The 14,424-nt window shown below is 44.8% G+C and overlaps 1 protein-coding gene across 1 annotated transcript in view; it reads left to right on the top strand.

The window, feature by feature from the left end:
- LOC147683740 (nicotinamide N-methyltransferase-like) overlaps positions 1–14,424 on the top strand; it is a 60,903-nt gene that overhangs the window by 42,817 nt on the left and 3,662 nt on the right. Inside the window, exon 2 of the mRNA XM_086942570.1 lies at positions 1,536–1,743. Within this exon, the coding sequence (XP_086798696.1) occupies positions 1,536–1,743 (208 nt within the window). The remainder of the gene's footprint in view (positions 1–1,535; positions 1,744–14,424) is intronic.

Consider the following 14,424-nt stretch of genomic DNA (forward strand, 5'->3'; position numbering starts at 1 on the left):
TTGGATCTGTATTGATTTCTATGTATCTATATACCCTGATATTGACATGTGTTTATATTCAATTATTTTTGGCCTTATAACCAAAACTGGAATTCGGAGTCTGTTGTCCTATAACGCATGTCTAATTGAAAGTATAATATTGAATTGTTTTACTCCCGTCCATACTATTTAGCAGGCAATAAAAGACCATCTGCCTTGAACTTAGTAGGGAAGGTAAGGAGCAAATTTAGCGTCACCACATGGATGAAGTTATGCTGCTGTGGGTGCACAATTGAACCATATTAATTCTTCAAACCAGTTTGTAGAAATGAAACATTTCTAAACCCCTTCCCAAAGTTATATCAACAATTCCCAACACATTTTCTTTTGCCAAAAAGCCCCCCTAATATTTACAATTGAAATGGGCAATAAGATTTGGCATCTGATTCACCATGTTCCTAACATGAAATACAGATTTGGACAATTTACTAGTGAAAATTAAAGATATCAAAATACTTGGAGAGGCTGAGCCCATCTGGTCTCTTTATATATGTATTTGATTAGGTATATAAAGAGACCAGATGGGCTCAGCCTCTCCAAGTATTTTGATATCCTTAATTTTCACTAGTAAATGGTCCAAATCTTGGGTATGGGGATTTCCATATATTGAACGTTGATACAAAGCTAGACAATTCTGTGTAGATTGGATGTAAAATAAAGGAGTGTAGAGAAAAAGGCCATGGGAGGGGATGGAGGCAGGGCAAGGAAGGTTATCAGCTTTTACCAATCAACCAGAAGGTTACCTGTATATAAGATGGCAATTAAGGAGGAGTTTCTTGAGTGAGCTTGCCACATCTGAGTTGCAAGGGAGTATGAATCAAATAATTACTTTTGCAAGAGTTACACATAACCTATGAAATGTTATTTGGAATTATTTAAGGAAGGATTATCCGATGTAATTCCAAGTGGACCATATTCAGGCCAGATATAAAGAATGACCAATGGGGACATAAATGAGAATCACTTAGTTTGACTGGATGTAAGTTTATCTCATAGAGGTATTTTGACAATCTAGCATGGATTTGGTCCTTCTGAATCTACGCTATAATTCACTAATGTATGACTTTCTCTCTCTACTTACAATATGCATTACATCATTGGCATAAAATAATAGACAATGAGGCATAGAAGCAATGATTGGAATATCAGCAGACACATTTACTAGCTTCTCATACAGATTGAATACATAGATCATATGCATAGAGATGACTAGCATGCAGCCTTGGTTAGCCACGGTAGTAACAAGTACTGATTAAGTTATCAGGGACCATTTGTCATAAGAAATAGGTTGAGGTTTTCAGAAACCCGACAGCTTGAGCTAGAGCTTGCTTCACCCAGAGATACAGAGAAATAACATGCAAATGTGTTTATAATAAAACTTTTAAAAATTATTCTTTTTCTATCATACCCATTATTTATCATTTTCAAAGTATGAGTTTTAACATTCACACTTACCCCTAATGTAAGTCTTAACATGTTGCTCATTTCTTTTATAGGATCTGTGAAGGGAGACACACTGGTCTTATATGGGGTTCTCGTAAATATTCATCTGCTTTTCCCAACATGTGCATACTTCAAGGAGATCACTATCATGGAGTATTTAGACACCAACCTGCAATATATAGATAACTGGCTTAAAAAGCAACCAAAAGCATTTGACTGGACCCAGTGCTTCAAATCTATTCAAGAAAATCAGGAAGAGAGGTATGAAATATACTGTTTAGTCATCCATCACATTATAAGGATCATTTCCCACTATTATGCCTGTTTTTATTGTTACATTCTAATACTACACTGGTTTAATCTAAGAAATAATGTCTATCAACATCAAGTGGTGGCTTTGAAACTGTACTGCATGTATTCGTTTTTTTGAAAACGGATTTTACTAAGTTTTACCATCTTACACATCACATCCGTAAGCACAAGTTCCCAATACCACTGTAGTCTGCCATGGACTGAGAAGGTGCGTGCAATCCTGCTTATCCAATGAACTCTGGGAATCCTACAGTTCTAACATGGTGATACTGCTTAATAATGAACCAAAGCAATGAACAATAATTTAGAGTCCCGCCAAAGGGTGAGGGAGAATGACATGATATGTGATGCAAAGTAAGTGCGGGGATTAGTCCCCGGGGATACATGCAGTCATGGAATTTGCTTGTGGCAAGTTAGTAGGGAATGTGGGTGAGCAAGTGTAGGCCAATTCATACTGTGTGGGGGCCCCCGCCCATTGGCGCTCAAGAGACACCACACCACAAGATGCCAGATTTTACTTAACCCTCTTCTCCCACAGAGTGGAATGTCAATCAATATGAGGTTACAGGCCTAGTCCAACTCCTGGGTTGCAATCCCCTGTTAGGCTCCTGCTATAGCGCAACTCCCTCACAGCCAGCTCATTTGCAAAGTTCCATCACCCATGAGTGTACAGTGGAGCTGCCAGAGGACTTCCATACAAGTAGAATTTGGCACTGACAAGTATGAGCACCAAGCCTATACATTTGTTTGTAACTGTACCTGCCTTACGGCAGGTAAACCATCCCAGCAGGAATGCCCCTGGAGAGCCTATAAACTGCCTCCCCATTGCTGTTGATATTATTGTTTCCACCCCTGTCCAGAATGGTTGGATGACTGGGCAATCTCATACCATATGCAGATATATGTCAATATATTCACCACATCTAGGGCAAGTGTGTTCTGTTAACCCCTTCACAGCTGGGCAAATTCCCCTGCTGTGCTGGGGGGCGGGGGGGGGTGGTGCGCACAGTGCCCCGTGCTCATGATGAGCTGAGCTCGTCATGACCACACCCGTTTCTTTAGAACGCTCGCACAGCAGGGGAATTTGCCCAGCATGCGAGCGTTCTAACAGTCATGACAAGTTCAGCTCGTCATGAGCACACGAGCACCATGGCTCATGACGAGCTGAGCTCATCATGAGACTCGAAGGTGCTAATGTGATAAAATTGGATCCATTTGAAACGCTTATTGTGGGACCCTAGTGGTGTGATTCTGACTATACTTTTACAGTATGTGTCAGTGATTGGTGTCCCCATTGTTTGCTCCCAGTGATCTCTTAGGGCCCAAGCCCCAAATTAGCCTAGTCCTGTGGAACCCTATAGAAAAGTGACATCCCATGATGCCTCCTGGGGAATCTCACAAATGCACTGCAGCCCCTGTGCATCTGGGGCTTCGGCAGCCCTGCCCGTCACCCTTGTTTGATGTTCCTTGTAAGTGCCCCATGAAACAAAAAATCACTAGCGGGAATGTCATATTGCTCTCAGATGCACTGAAAATCCACTATCACAGCATTAACAGAAAGGTTGTCTGCTGTTGTAAGACTCAACTCCAGTAAGTTTCTAAGTCTGTTCCAATTGCCACCATGTGGTATGGCAATCATGTGCCATGTCGGGAGCTCCCTGACATACGGTACCCTGGTCTGTGTCTGCTGAAGTTCCCTCTTTCAAACCTGGTTATCAGAAGCCATCCTCTAGGCCCACCTGGAAAGCCCAACAAGGTCAGCAGCAGTCTTGCCATATCTCTCTCTCTGTGGGGTGAACCTTGAGGCTATCATCTCAACAATCCCCCTGTCAGAAATTGGGTTCCTGGTTGGCACCCTGTCTAAGCAGGAACCACAGTATGGGTAAGCCACAAGCACACTGTAGATTAACCTGTACTCCCTCCCTGGTAGCTTGGCACAGACCACTCAGGCTTAACTTAAGAGGGAATGTGCAAAGTATATGTGCAAAGTATTTGTGCAACACTTCAAACACTAAAGCAGGGAAAGCACCACACAAAAAGATACCAAACCTGGTTAGAATACCAGAGCTTAATTTAATGAAGAGAACAAGACCAAAATGACAAAAATCCAATTAGCAGAACCGAGGTTATGACTCTGGAATGGATAGCTGAAATGTTGTGCTTAAAAGCATGAAGCGCCAACTGAAGCTATCTGGGTGCACTAGACCGGGTCAAATACAAAAGGTCAGGGTAACGACGATGGAGTGCAGGTCGGATACAGTAACCAGCTTTGGCCCCCCTCTGCAAACTAGTTGCAGATACAGGGCGCAGGTGAGGTGATGGGTAGTCAACGGTCCATAAAGGAAGACAATGCTGCATTTTCAAGCCGTGCAATGGTGATGATGCATAGGGAATGAAGTCGATCTGCCATGCAGTCCGCGATGCACCATTGTCAATCCTCGCAATGGCGGTGATGCGTCTGCAGTGGAAGTGATTGACAGGTTCAGAGTACTCGCTCCAATAGCAATGAGTGGATTCTGCTGGAGCAGCACTTCAAATCAACTTCCAAGGATCCAGGACTGGGTTGGCGCCACTTGGCAGGGCAGACTCACGGAAGGCAGAGTCCAGGTGCTGTAGCAGTTGAGTTGGAACTCATTTATGTCCCCAAGACTTGAATCAGGAGGGAAGCCAGCAAGTCTTTGGAGTCACTCTGATTCTTGGTTCAAGTGATGTGGGTCCAGTCCTTATCACCCAGGCAAGTAAGGCAGCAGGTCAGCACAGCAAGGAAACAGTTCTTACAGAGCACTGTCCAGCATAGTGGCAGTCCTTCAACAGCACAGCAGTCCTCTTTCCTGGAAGAGTATCCACAGGTCCAGAAGTGCACCTAAGCGGTAGAGTCGAAAGTCCAGTCCTTATATCCACTGGCGCCTTTGAAGTGAAATGTACTTCAAGGAAGGGCTTTGAAGTGCACAGCGGCCTTCCCTTCCTGCCTTGGCTCTGGCCTCACTACAGGGGATATGCAGCCCTTTGTGTATGGACAGGACAAAGGCTATTCAGGTGTAAGTGTGAAGCTGTGCCTAGCTCCAACTTCTCATCCTGCCCAGGATGGCCCATCAGGTGGCACCTAAGCTCCCTTTGTGTGTGCTGTCTACAGTTGGACGGAAAATTATGCTACGCTCGTAGATTGTGCAACTACGCGCTAAGCGAATTGCTCATAGCACAGTGCAAAAACACGTAGCGTAGCATAGTTGGCATTTTTTGTTCGCGGTCCTCAACATCAAGTTGCGACCGCGAGCGAGCAAAATGAAATCCCGGTGAGACTTTTTCCTCATTTGTGTTCAGCAACATGAAGTTGCTGATCGCGAGCGTGGAAAATAAACCTCCTGGCGAGATTCTCAACCCGGGGAGGTCAGGTTTTTCATTGCAAGTGGTCGCGTATGCTCGCGACCGCTCGCAATGAGAAACTATCAGTCTGCTTTGAGAAAGCTGCCGCTCCAGTAAAAACTACTTGAGCGGCAGAAAACGACCACTTGCACTGTGCAAGATGCCATTTGCAATGATTGCACAGTGCCCACTGTGAGTGCACCACTAACTATTACAGATGGAAAGTCTGGTACTTGTTGTAAACTCTCCTCTTACCACCCTCACCCTCGCATCCTTCCCTCTCCTTTGGTTTGCCCCTGCCTCCCACCTCCTTTCCCTCCTCCTTTGGTTCTGTCCAGCATGAAGGCAATTTAGAACGTTCGCTCTGAGTGAGATTTAAGCTCAGCAGGGCATGTTAGAGGAGCTTGGAAACTGACGTAATAAATATCTTCTTTTACCTCATCTGGTGTGGACCTTCATCACTACAAATTTGGCGACGAGGACTCCAGAGACGAGGGAGTAGCTGTGTGGGGGACGGCGTCAGTTTCCCCCCCTTTTTGTCCATTATCTCCTCATTGTTTTTGCCTTATCTTCAAGGCATTTGAAGTAATGTGCAAGATGCCATTTGCAATGATTGCACAGTGCCAACTTTGAGTGCACCGCTAACTATTACAGCTGTAAAGTCTGGTACTTGTTGTAACCTCTCCTCTTACCACCCTCACCCTTGCATCCTTCCTTCTTCTTTGGTTTGCCCCTGCCTCCCCCTCCTTTTCCTCCTCCTTTGGTTCTGTCCAGCATGAAGGCAATTTAGAACGTTCGTTCTGAGTGAGATGTAAGCTCAGCAGGGCATGTTAGAGGAGCTTGGAAACTGACGTGATAAATATCTTCTTTTACCTCATCTGGTGTGGACCTTCATCACTACAAATTTGGCGACGAGGACTCCAGAGACGAGGGCATAGCTGTGTGGGGGACGGCGTCAGTTTCCCCCCCTTTTTGTCCATTATCTCCTCATTGTTTTCGCCTTATGTTCAAGGAATTTGAAGTTCGGTCTCCAGATTTTAAGCGGAGGTATCTATTCGAGGCCTCTCTTCACCCTGGACACTCTTCTAAAATCCACGATCCGACTGTGCTGACTCTCCTCTGCTCTGGGAAGCTCTGTTGCACCTCTAACCTTCGGCGGTGTGTGTTGTCTCTATATTTAGGTGGCCAACTCTCCCCTGCCTGTGGGAGCGCTTTGAGTCTTCACCTGTCATTGCGGTGAGTGCCGTCCCTGAGGTGCAGGAAGCCAGTTTGGATCACAATCTCCTTTGCCTTTGGGAGTGTTTGTAGGCACCGTTTTTCCTATCGGAGCCAGTGCCGGTGCTGAGGTGGAGGCGTGTTCGTCTTCGCTTTTCGGATTTTCCTGTCACGTGATTTACGTGTAGTGGCATTTCAGGTGCATGCGAGTTTGCCTGAGTTATCGTCACGTCTTCTTCAGGAGAGTAGCGTCCTGCCGCGTAGAGAGACCTGTGTGAAGAGAGTGGTGTCTCGACCTCTGGAGGGAGCAGTTTCATTTGGCTTATGGAATCGTCGCGCGTCATTCTTCAGGAGAGTAGCATTAAAACAAGCGCCTGCCTGGTGAAGAGATCTGTGTGAGCAGAGTGGCGTCTCTACCTCTGGAGGGAGCAGCTTCATCGTGGGGCAGTGATTCCTTCTCCTGACATTTCGCCTCAGTGCATCTTCATTTGAGGGATTGGCGTTTTGTAAGCGCTGATTTGGTACTGCTGTTCTACTACAAGTATTTCCCTCCACTGTAATTTAGCGGTTTGTGCCTCATTATTTCCTTCCATTCTAAATTATCATTCTGCCATTTTACTTTTCGACTGCTTTTGGGAACCAGTATTTCTATCCCAATCAGAAGAGGCATCAGCAGTGCTATTCCAGTTCAGATGATTTTTTTTTCTCTTTTTCTTAGCATCTTATATTCTTCGTCTCTCTCTCTCTCTCTCTCTCTCTCTCTCTCTCTCTCTCTCTCTCCTGTACCCTCCATATTTTCTCTTTTTCCTGTATTTCACACTACATTTCTATACTGTTTCTGTCTTTCGCTACTGCTCATATCTAATTTTGGTACTTTACTACTACAGTTCAAAATGTCGGTGGCAAATATGAACCAACCACCACCTTTCTTAAATGATGAAGGAGAACCTGAAATACCATGGGACAGATGGGTAAAAATGTTGCACTCCTACCTAATTGCAATTGGGGGTGAAAAGTTTTCCTCAGTTTGGAAACAACACATTCTACTTCACAACAAAGGTACAGAAGCTAGGAAAGTGTATGAGGATTTGGCTGATGGGGAGGAGGAAGGAGGTGAGGGGACGAAGATGTGTTTACAATTACATTAAGGAAATTGAGTTTACATTTCAAAGATAAGATCAATGTTGTGTTAGAAAGACACACGTTTTTTAAGAGAGCTCAAGGTAAAAATGAAAAAGTTACCTCATACATAGCAGACTTAAGAGGTCTCGCAGCAACTTGTGATTTTGGGGTGCTTACAGATTCTCTTATAAGAGATCAGTTGGTACGCTGTACCAATGACCATAAGGTGCAAGAGAGACTGCTAACACTAAACCCTGATTTAGATGAAGCTATAACAATAGCAAAAAGCATAGAGCACACAGCTTTCTGTGTTAAAGAAATGAGAACCAGTAAAGATGTTTCTCAAGAAGAGAACAAGGTGAATGAGATTAAAAGATGATGTAAATGTTTTAAAGGTCACAAAGGGAAATGTGGCAGGCAAACCCAAAATGCAGAAAGTATTGTACAAATGTTTTCGTTGTGGCAACACCAATCATCTTGCAAATCTTCCCAGATGTCCTGCAAAAAGTGTCACTTGTAGGATATGTAATAAGGTGGGTCATTTTTCCAAATGTTGCAACACAAAAGATACTAAGAATGATGTGCATGTAGTATATGACGAACAGGAATCGCATAGTAGTGAAAATAAGCTTATTTTTCAAATAAAAGACCAAGAATAATTAGAGGAGGAAATTAATTACCCTGTTTGTGAGATTCTACTGGGTGGTAAAAGAATTCATGCCTACGCTGATTCTTGTTCACCGTATACGCTTGTTGATGAAGAGTCATTTAATAAGTTATTCCAACAAGATGAATATACATATGAGAAACCAGATATACACCCAGGGTGATACAATAAGGATCTCATTCCTCTTACAGGCATGGTGAAGATGCGTATTTCATTTAAGGATAGACACACATTTGGCAAAGTGTACATCACTGAAAAAGGGAGCAACTTGTTGGGGTGGAGACACCAAAAGGACTTAGGAATTACGCTAGACCCCAACAATAAAGATCAAGTTCTGTTAGTGGACAGATCCTTAACAGGAGGGAATATTTGTGAAGAGTTTCCTGAAGTCTTTTCAGACCAGATAGATGTTTTGAACAACTATTAACACAGAATCAAACTCAAAAAAGATGCCATTCCCATTGCCCATAAAACTAGATATGTTCCACTACTCTTAAGAGAACCACTTAAAAAAGAATTGGAGAAGTTGGTGAAACAAGAAATCATTCAAGCCATTGAATACTCGGAATGGGTCGCCCCCATAGTCATTACTTCTAAAAAAAATACTGCAGACATCCGTTTGTGTGTGGACCTTAGGAGTTTGAATGCCAGCATATGGGTGGATAGGTTTCCTTTCCCAACATAAATGAAATGTTGTCTATCATCAATGGTGCCAAATGTTTTACAGTTTTAGACCTCACGTCAGCTTACTACCAGGTGCCATTACACCCTGAGTCTCAATCTCTGACGGCCTTCACCACACCTTTTGGCACATTCAAATTTGTGAGGATGCCATTTGGTTTGGCTTCGGCCACATCTGCATTCCAAAGAATTATGCAGCACCTATTAGCAGATATTGATAAAACCTTGTGCTTTCAGGATGACATCCTCATCTACGGGTCAAATGAGGAGGAACACGATTTCAATCTCAGAAAAACTTGCAATAAACTTAAAGTAGCAGGCCTTACTATAAAGAAAAACAAATGTAAATTTGGTGTAGCTTCTGTGGAATTCCTAGGGCACACACTCTCATGTGAGGGTATCAAACCTAAATTAGACCTCATAGAATCAGTGGTGAAAGCTCATACTCCCACAAACAAGGAATAAATCAAATCATTCCTAGGTTTGGCAGAGTATATGTCAAAGTTTGTCAAGAACTTTGCTGATGTGGTCCAGCCCATTAGAGATCTATTAAAAAAGGATGTTAGATTCTCATGGCTGCCCGTACATGATCAAGCATTTGCCAACATCAAGAGAGCTATAACCATAGCACCATGCATTGGCAACTTTGACAGTACCAAGGATACTTTCCTCACCACGGATGCTAGCAAAAGAGGTTTAGGTGCCACGCTGTCTCAACTACACAATGGCAGAGAAAGCATCATAACCTTTGCCTCCAGAACTTTGAAGGAAGCAGAGTTAAATTATTCAACCATAGAAAGGGAAGCATTGTCTTGTTTCTGGGCCACTAATCACTTTAAGTATTTCCTATGGGGTATACCATTCAAACTTAAAACTGACCATAAACCCCTAGTTTCGTTGTTTACCTCCAAAGACATTGAAAAAATCTACACCCAGGATTGGGAAATGGCTGGTGTCCTTACAAAATTATAACTATACCATGGAGTACGTGCCAGGCAATAAAAATATAGGAGCAGATTGTCTCTCTCGCCTTCCCATTGACACACCTTGCGAGAACAACAAAGAAGATTTTGAAGTTCTCATGGTATCTGTCCCAGCCGTACTGGAAGATGAGTGGAATTCTTCTTACAAAGAAGATAAAGTACTTAAAACCGTGGGAGACAAAATTCAGAATGGGTAGCCTGACAAATGTGGTGAGCTCCCAAGTGAGTTGCAAACTTACTGGAACGTAAGAAATGAATTATCCGTTGTAGGGTCTTATATATACAAGAATGACAAGTTTATACCTCCTGAATCCCTAAAGAAATAAATTAGTGATCTTGCACATGAAGGTCATTTAGGAAGGAATTTAACCAAAAGCAAACTACGTGCTGAATACTGGTTCCCAGGAATGGACTCTTCCATTGAAGAATTTGTTAAAGGGTGCCATGCCTGTGGAGCTAGTGACAAAGTTAAATGTACTAGAAGGACACCATTAGAACCAGTTCATGTTCCCATGAAGGCATGGAAAAAGTTGGGCCTAGACATCATTGGGCCTCTGCAAGTTCAGGGTTTACAAGAAAAATTCATCCTGGTGTTAGTGGATTACTTTTCAAAGTGGGTCACCATTAAGTTTGTAAATGGGGTCGACACCAAAGCCATTAAAGTATTCCTCTCTGACACCTTTGCCAATGAAGGTATTCCCCATACTCTTATAACGGACAATGGGGTACAGTTTGTTTCAGAGGAGATGAAGGAATTCCTTGTTAGTTTGGCCATAAAACATGTATCCACACCCCTTTACTGTCCACATGCCAATGGATTAGTGGAACGCTGCAATCGCATGATAAAAGATGCTTTTCAACTTGCTGTAGCTTCCCACAGACCCATAGTGCAGTCTATCAAAGTCATGTTATGGTCCTATGCTACAACGCCTAACAGTGTAACAGGGTACTCGCCGTTTTGTTTGTTGAGAGGGCGCAAACCAGGGTCAAAACTCACACCCAGTTGGCTTTTTGAGGACAACACTTTTGTGTGGGACAAAACTACCACACAAAAAAAGATACTGTGTCACCGAGACGAATACAAACAAGACTATGATCGTAGCTGGAAAACTAAGCCCAGAAAATGGGAAATTGGGCAATGGGTCTTTGTAAAAAAATCTGTCTCGAGTGCCAATAGGTACAACAAATTTTACAGTCCTCAAAGAATAAGTGAGGTTGGGAAGAACGTTGTCACCATGGCTGATGGCAAGAAGTGGAGCATGGACAGGTTAGTGAAGTGTTCTTCACAAACAACCACTTCCAAGCCAAAAAATGCTTCAAATGTTGGGCCCACCAATGCTAATGTTCCAGAGGCTAGGAGAGTTGTCAAGTCTCCAACTTGGCAGAAGGACTATGCACTGTATTGAACTGTCTACTTACCGTTTCTATTGTGCCTTGCCTATTTTAAAAAAAATGTTTAGTCTGTACTTAACTTAGCAATGTAATCTGTTCATCTTTTCTTTTCTGTAGAAAGGGAGATATGTTGTAACCTCTCCTCTTACCACCCTCACCCTCGCATCCTTCCCTCTCCTTTGGTTTGCCCCTGCCTCCCCCCTCCTTTCCCTCCTCCTTTGGTTCTGTCCAGCATGAAGGCAATTTAGAACGTTCACTCTGAGTGAGATGTAAGCTCAGCAGGGCATGTTAGAGGAGCTTGGAAACTGAAGTAATAAATATCTTTTTTTACCTCATCTGGTGTGGGCCTTCATCACTACAGTACTACCAACCCCCCCTGCAGTTTTGCCAGATTTCCCTCCATTGCCCCATATAAGTTGGATGAGCAACACATCAATAGTTAGAAACACTGTTCGTTTTTTGATATTGGGAGTGCTGTAAAGTAGTAGAGTATCTTGGAAGGATTACCATCCCAAACAGTGCTATTTAGAACATAACTGACAAGGGCAGCATCAGCCAGAATCTAACTGCGAGTCACAAGGAAGCCACCACTACCAGGACATTCCCAATTAAGAGTTTTTCCAGTGTGCAGGAGATATGGACACCCAGATACTTTATTGTGTCCGACACCCATGTCAGTGAGTGCCTTACGCCAGTGGGCATGAGGCTCCCTGTGCAAATGCCAAGGGGAAAGCCACAGGACTTCTCCCAGTTAACCCTCAATCCCAAAAGGCACCCAAATTGTTCCAGGGCTCCAATCCTCCCCTGCACACACAAGGAGGCCTCCTTCATGTAGAGTAACATATCATCGGCACAAAGGGACAGGTAAATGGAGACCCCAAAAATCCTAAAACCATGGTAATATATAACCCATCTTAGTGTGTTAGCCAATGGCTCCAGCGTTATCACAAACAACACTGGCAACAGTGTACAACCGTGTCTGGAGCCACGCCCCACCAGGTAAGTGCAAACAAAACAGGTGATGGACCGAATGTGGATCAATGTCACACATTCAACCCAGTCAAAAGATCTGGGCCCAAATCCATCGTTTTTTTGCACTCCACACCACCCTGGGTTAGACAATGGCGATATGCAAATCAGCTCTGACCCTGTGCCCCATGGGAACAGTCCAGTCCGAACTACAAAAGCCATGTCCTTCCCAGAACGGAATCAAGCATCCGAGGACCGGACCGGTTTCGAGGTAAGACCTCTCATCAGCCCGGCTAGCTTGACTCCAGTGGTGTGGAGTGCCTGGGACCCACGTCTGAGCATCCCCAGCACACTTATGGCGGCAATTGCAAACAAAACAGGTGATGGACCGAATGTGGATCAATGTCACACATTCAACCCAGTCAAAAGATCTGGGCCCAAATCCATCGTTTTTTTGCACTCCACACCACCCTGGGTTAGACAATGGCGATATGCAAATCAGCTCTGACCCTGTGTCCCATGGGAACAGTCCAGTCCGAACTACAAAAGCCTTGTCCTACCCAGAACGGAATCAAGCATCTGAGGACCGGACCGGTTTCGAGGTAACACCTCTCATCAGCCCGGCTAGCTTGACTCCAGTGGTGTGGAGTGCCTGGGACCCACGTCTGAGCATCCCCAGCACACTTATGGCGGCAATTGCAAACAAAACAGGTGATGGACCGAATGTGGATCAATGTCACACATTCAACCTAGTCAAAAGATCTGGGCCCAAATCCATCGTTTTTTTGCACTCCACACCACCCTGGGTTAGACAATGGCGATATGCAAATCAGCTCTGACCCTGTGCCCCATGGGAACAGTCCAGTCCGAACTAAAAAAGCCATGTCCTTCCCAGAACGGAATCAAGCATCCGAGGACCGGACCGGTTTCGAGGTAACACCTCTCATCAGCCCGGCTAGCTTGACTCCAGTGGTGTGGAGTGCCTGGGACCCACGTCTGAGCATCCCCAGCACACTTATGGCGGCAATTGCAAACAAAACAGGTGATGGACCGAATGTGGATCAATGTCACACATTCAACCCAGTCAAAAGATCTGGGCCCAAATCCATCGTTTTTTTGCACTCCACACCACCCTGGGTTAGACAATGGCGATATGCAAATCAGCTCTGACCCTGTGCCCCATGGGAACAGTCCAGTCCGAACTACAAAAGCCATGTCCTACCCAGAACGGAATCAAGCATCTGAGGACCGGACCGGTTTCGAGGTAACACCTCTCAGCAGCCCGGCTAGCTTGACTCCAGTGGTGTGGAGTGCCTGGGACCCACGTCTGAGCATCCCCAGCACACTTATGGCAGCAATTGCAAACAAAACAGGTGATGGACCGAATGTGGATCAATGTCACACATTCAACCTAGTCAAAAGATCTGGGCCCAAATCCATTGTTTTTTTGCACTCCACACCACCCTGGGTTAGACAATGGCGATATGCAAATCAGCTCTGACCCTGTGCCCCATGGGAACAGTCCAGTCCGAACTAAAAAAGCCATGTCCTTCCCAGAACGGAATCAAGCATCCAAGGACCGGACCGGTTTCGAGGTAACACCTCTCATCAGCCCGGCTAGCTTGACTCCAGTGGTGTGGAGTGCCTGGGACCCACGTCTGAGCATCCCCAGCACACTTATGGCGGCAATTGCAAACAAAACAGGTGATGGACCGAATGTGGATCAATGTCACACATTCAACCCAGTCAAAAGATCTGGGCCCAAATCCATCGTTTTTTTGCACTCCACACCACCCTGGGTTAGACAATGGCGATATGCAAATCAGCTCTGACCCTGTGCCCCATGGGAACAGTCCAGTCCGAACTACAAAAGCCATGTCCTTCCCAGAACGGAATCAAGCATCCGAGGACCGGACCGGTTTCGAGGTAACACCTCTCATAAGCCCGGCTAGCTTGACTCCAGTGGTGTGGAGTGCCTGGGACCCACGTCTGAGCATCCCCAGCACACTTATGGCGGCAATTGCAAACAAAACAGGTGATGGACCGAATGTGGATCAATGTCACACATTCAACCCAGTCAAAAGATCTGGGCCCAAATCCATCATTTTTTTGGCACTCCACACCACCCTGGGTTCGACAATGGCGATATGCAAATCAGCTCTGACCCTGTGCCCCATGGGAACAGTCCAGTCCGAACTACAAAAGCCATGTCCTTCCCAGAACGAAATCAAGCATCCG

The sequence above is a fragment of the Lissotriton vulgaris genome, chromosome 11 (assembly GCF_964263255.1).
Source record: "Lissotriton vulgaris chromosome 11, aLisVul1.2, whole genome shotgun sequence".
NCBI lineage: Eukaryota > Metazoa > Chordata > Amphibia > Caudata > Salamandridae > Lissotriton > Lissotriton vulgaris.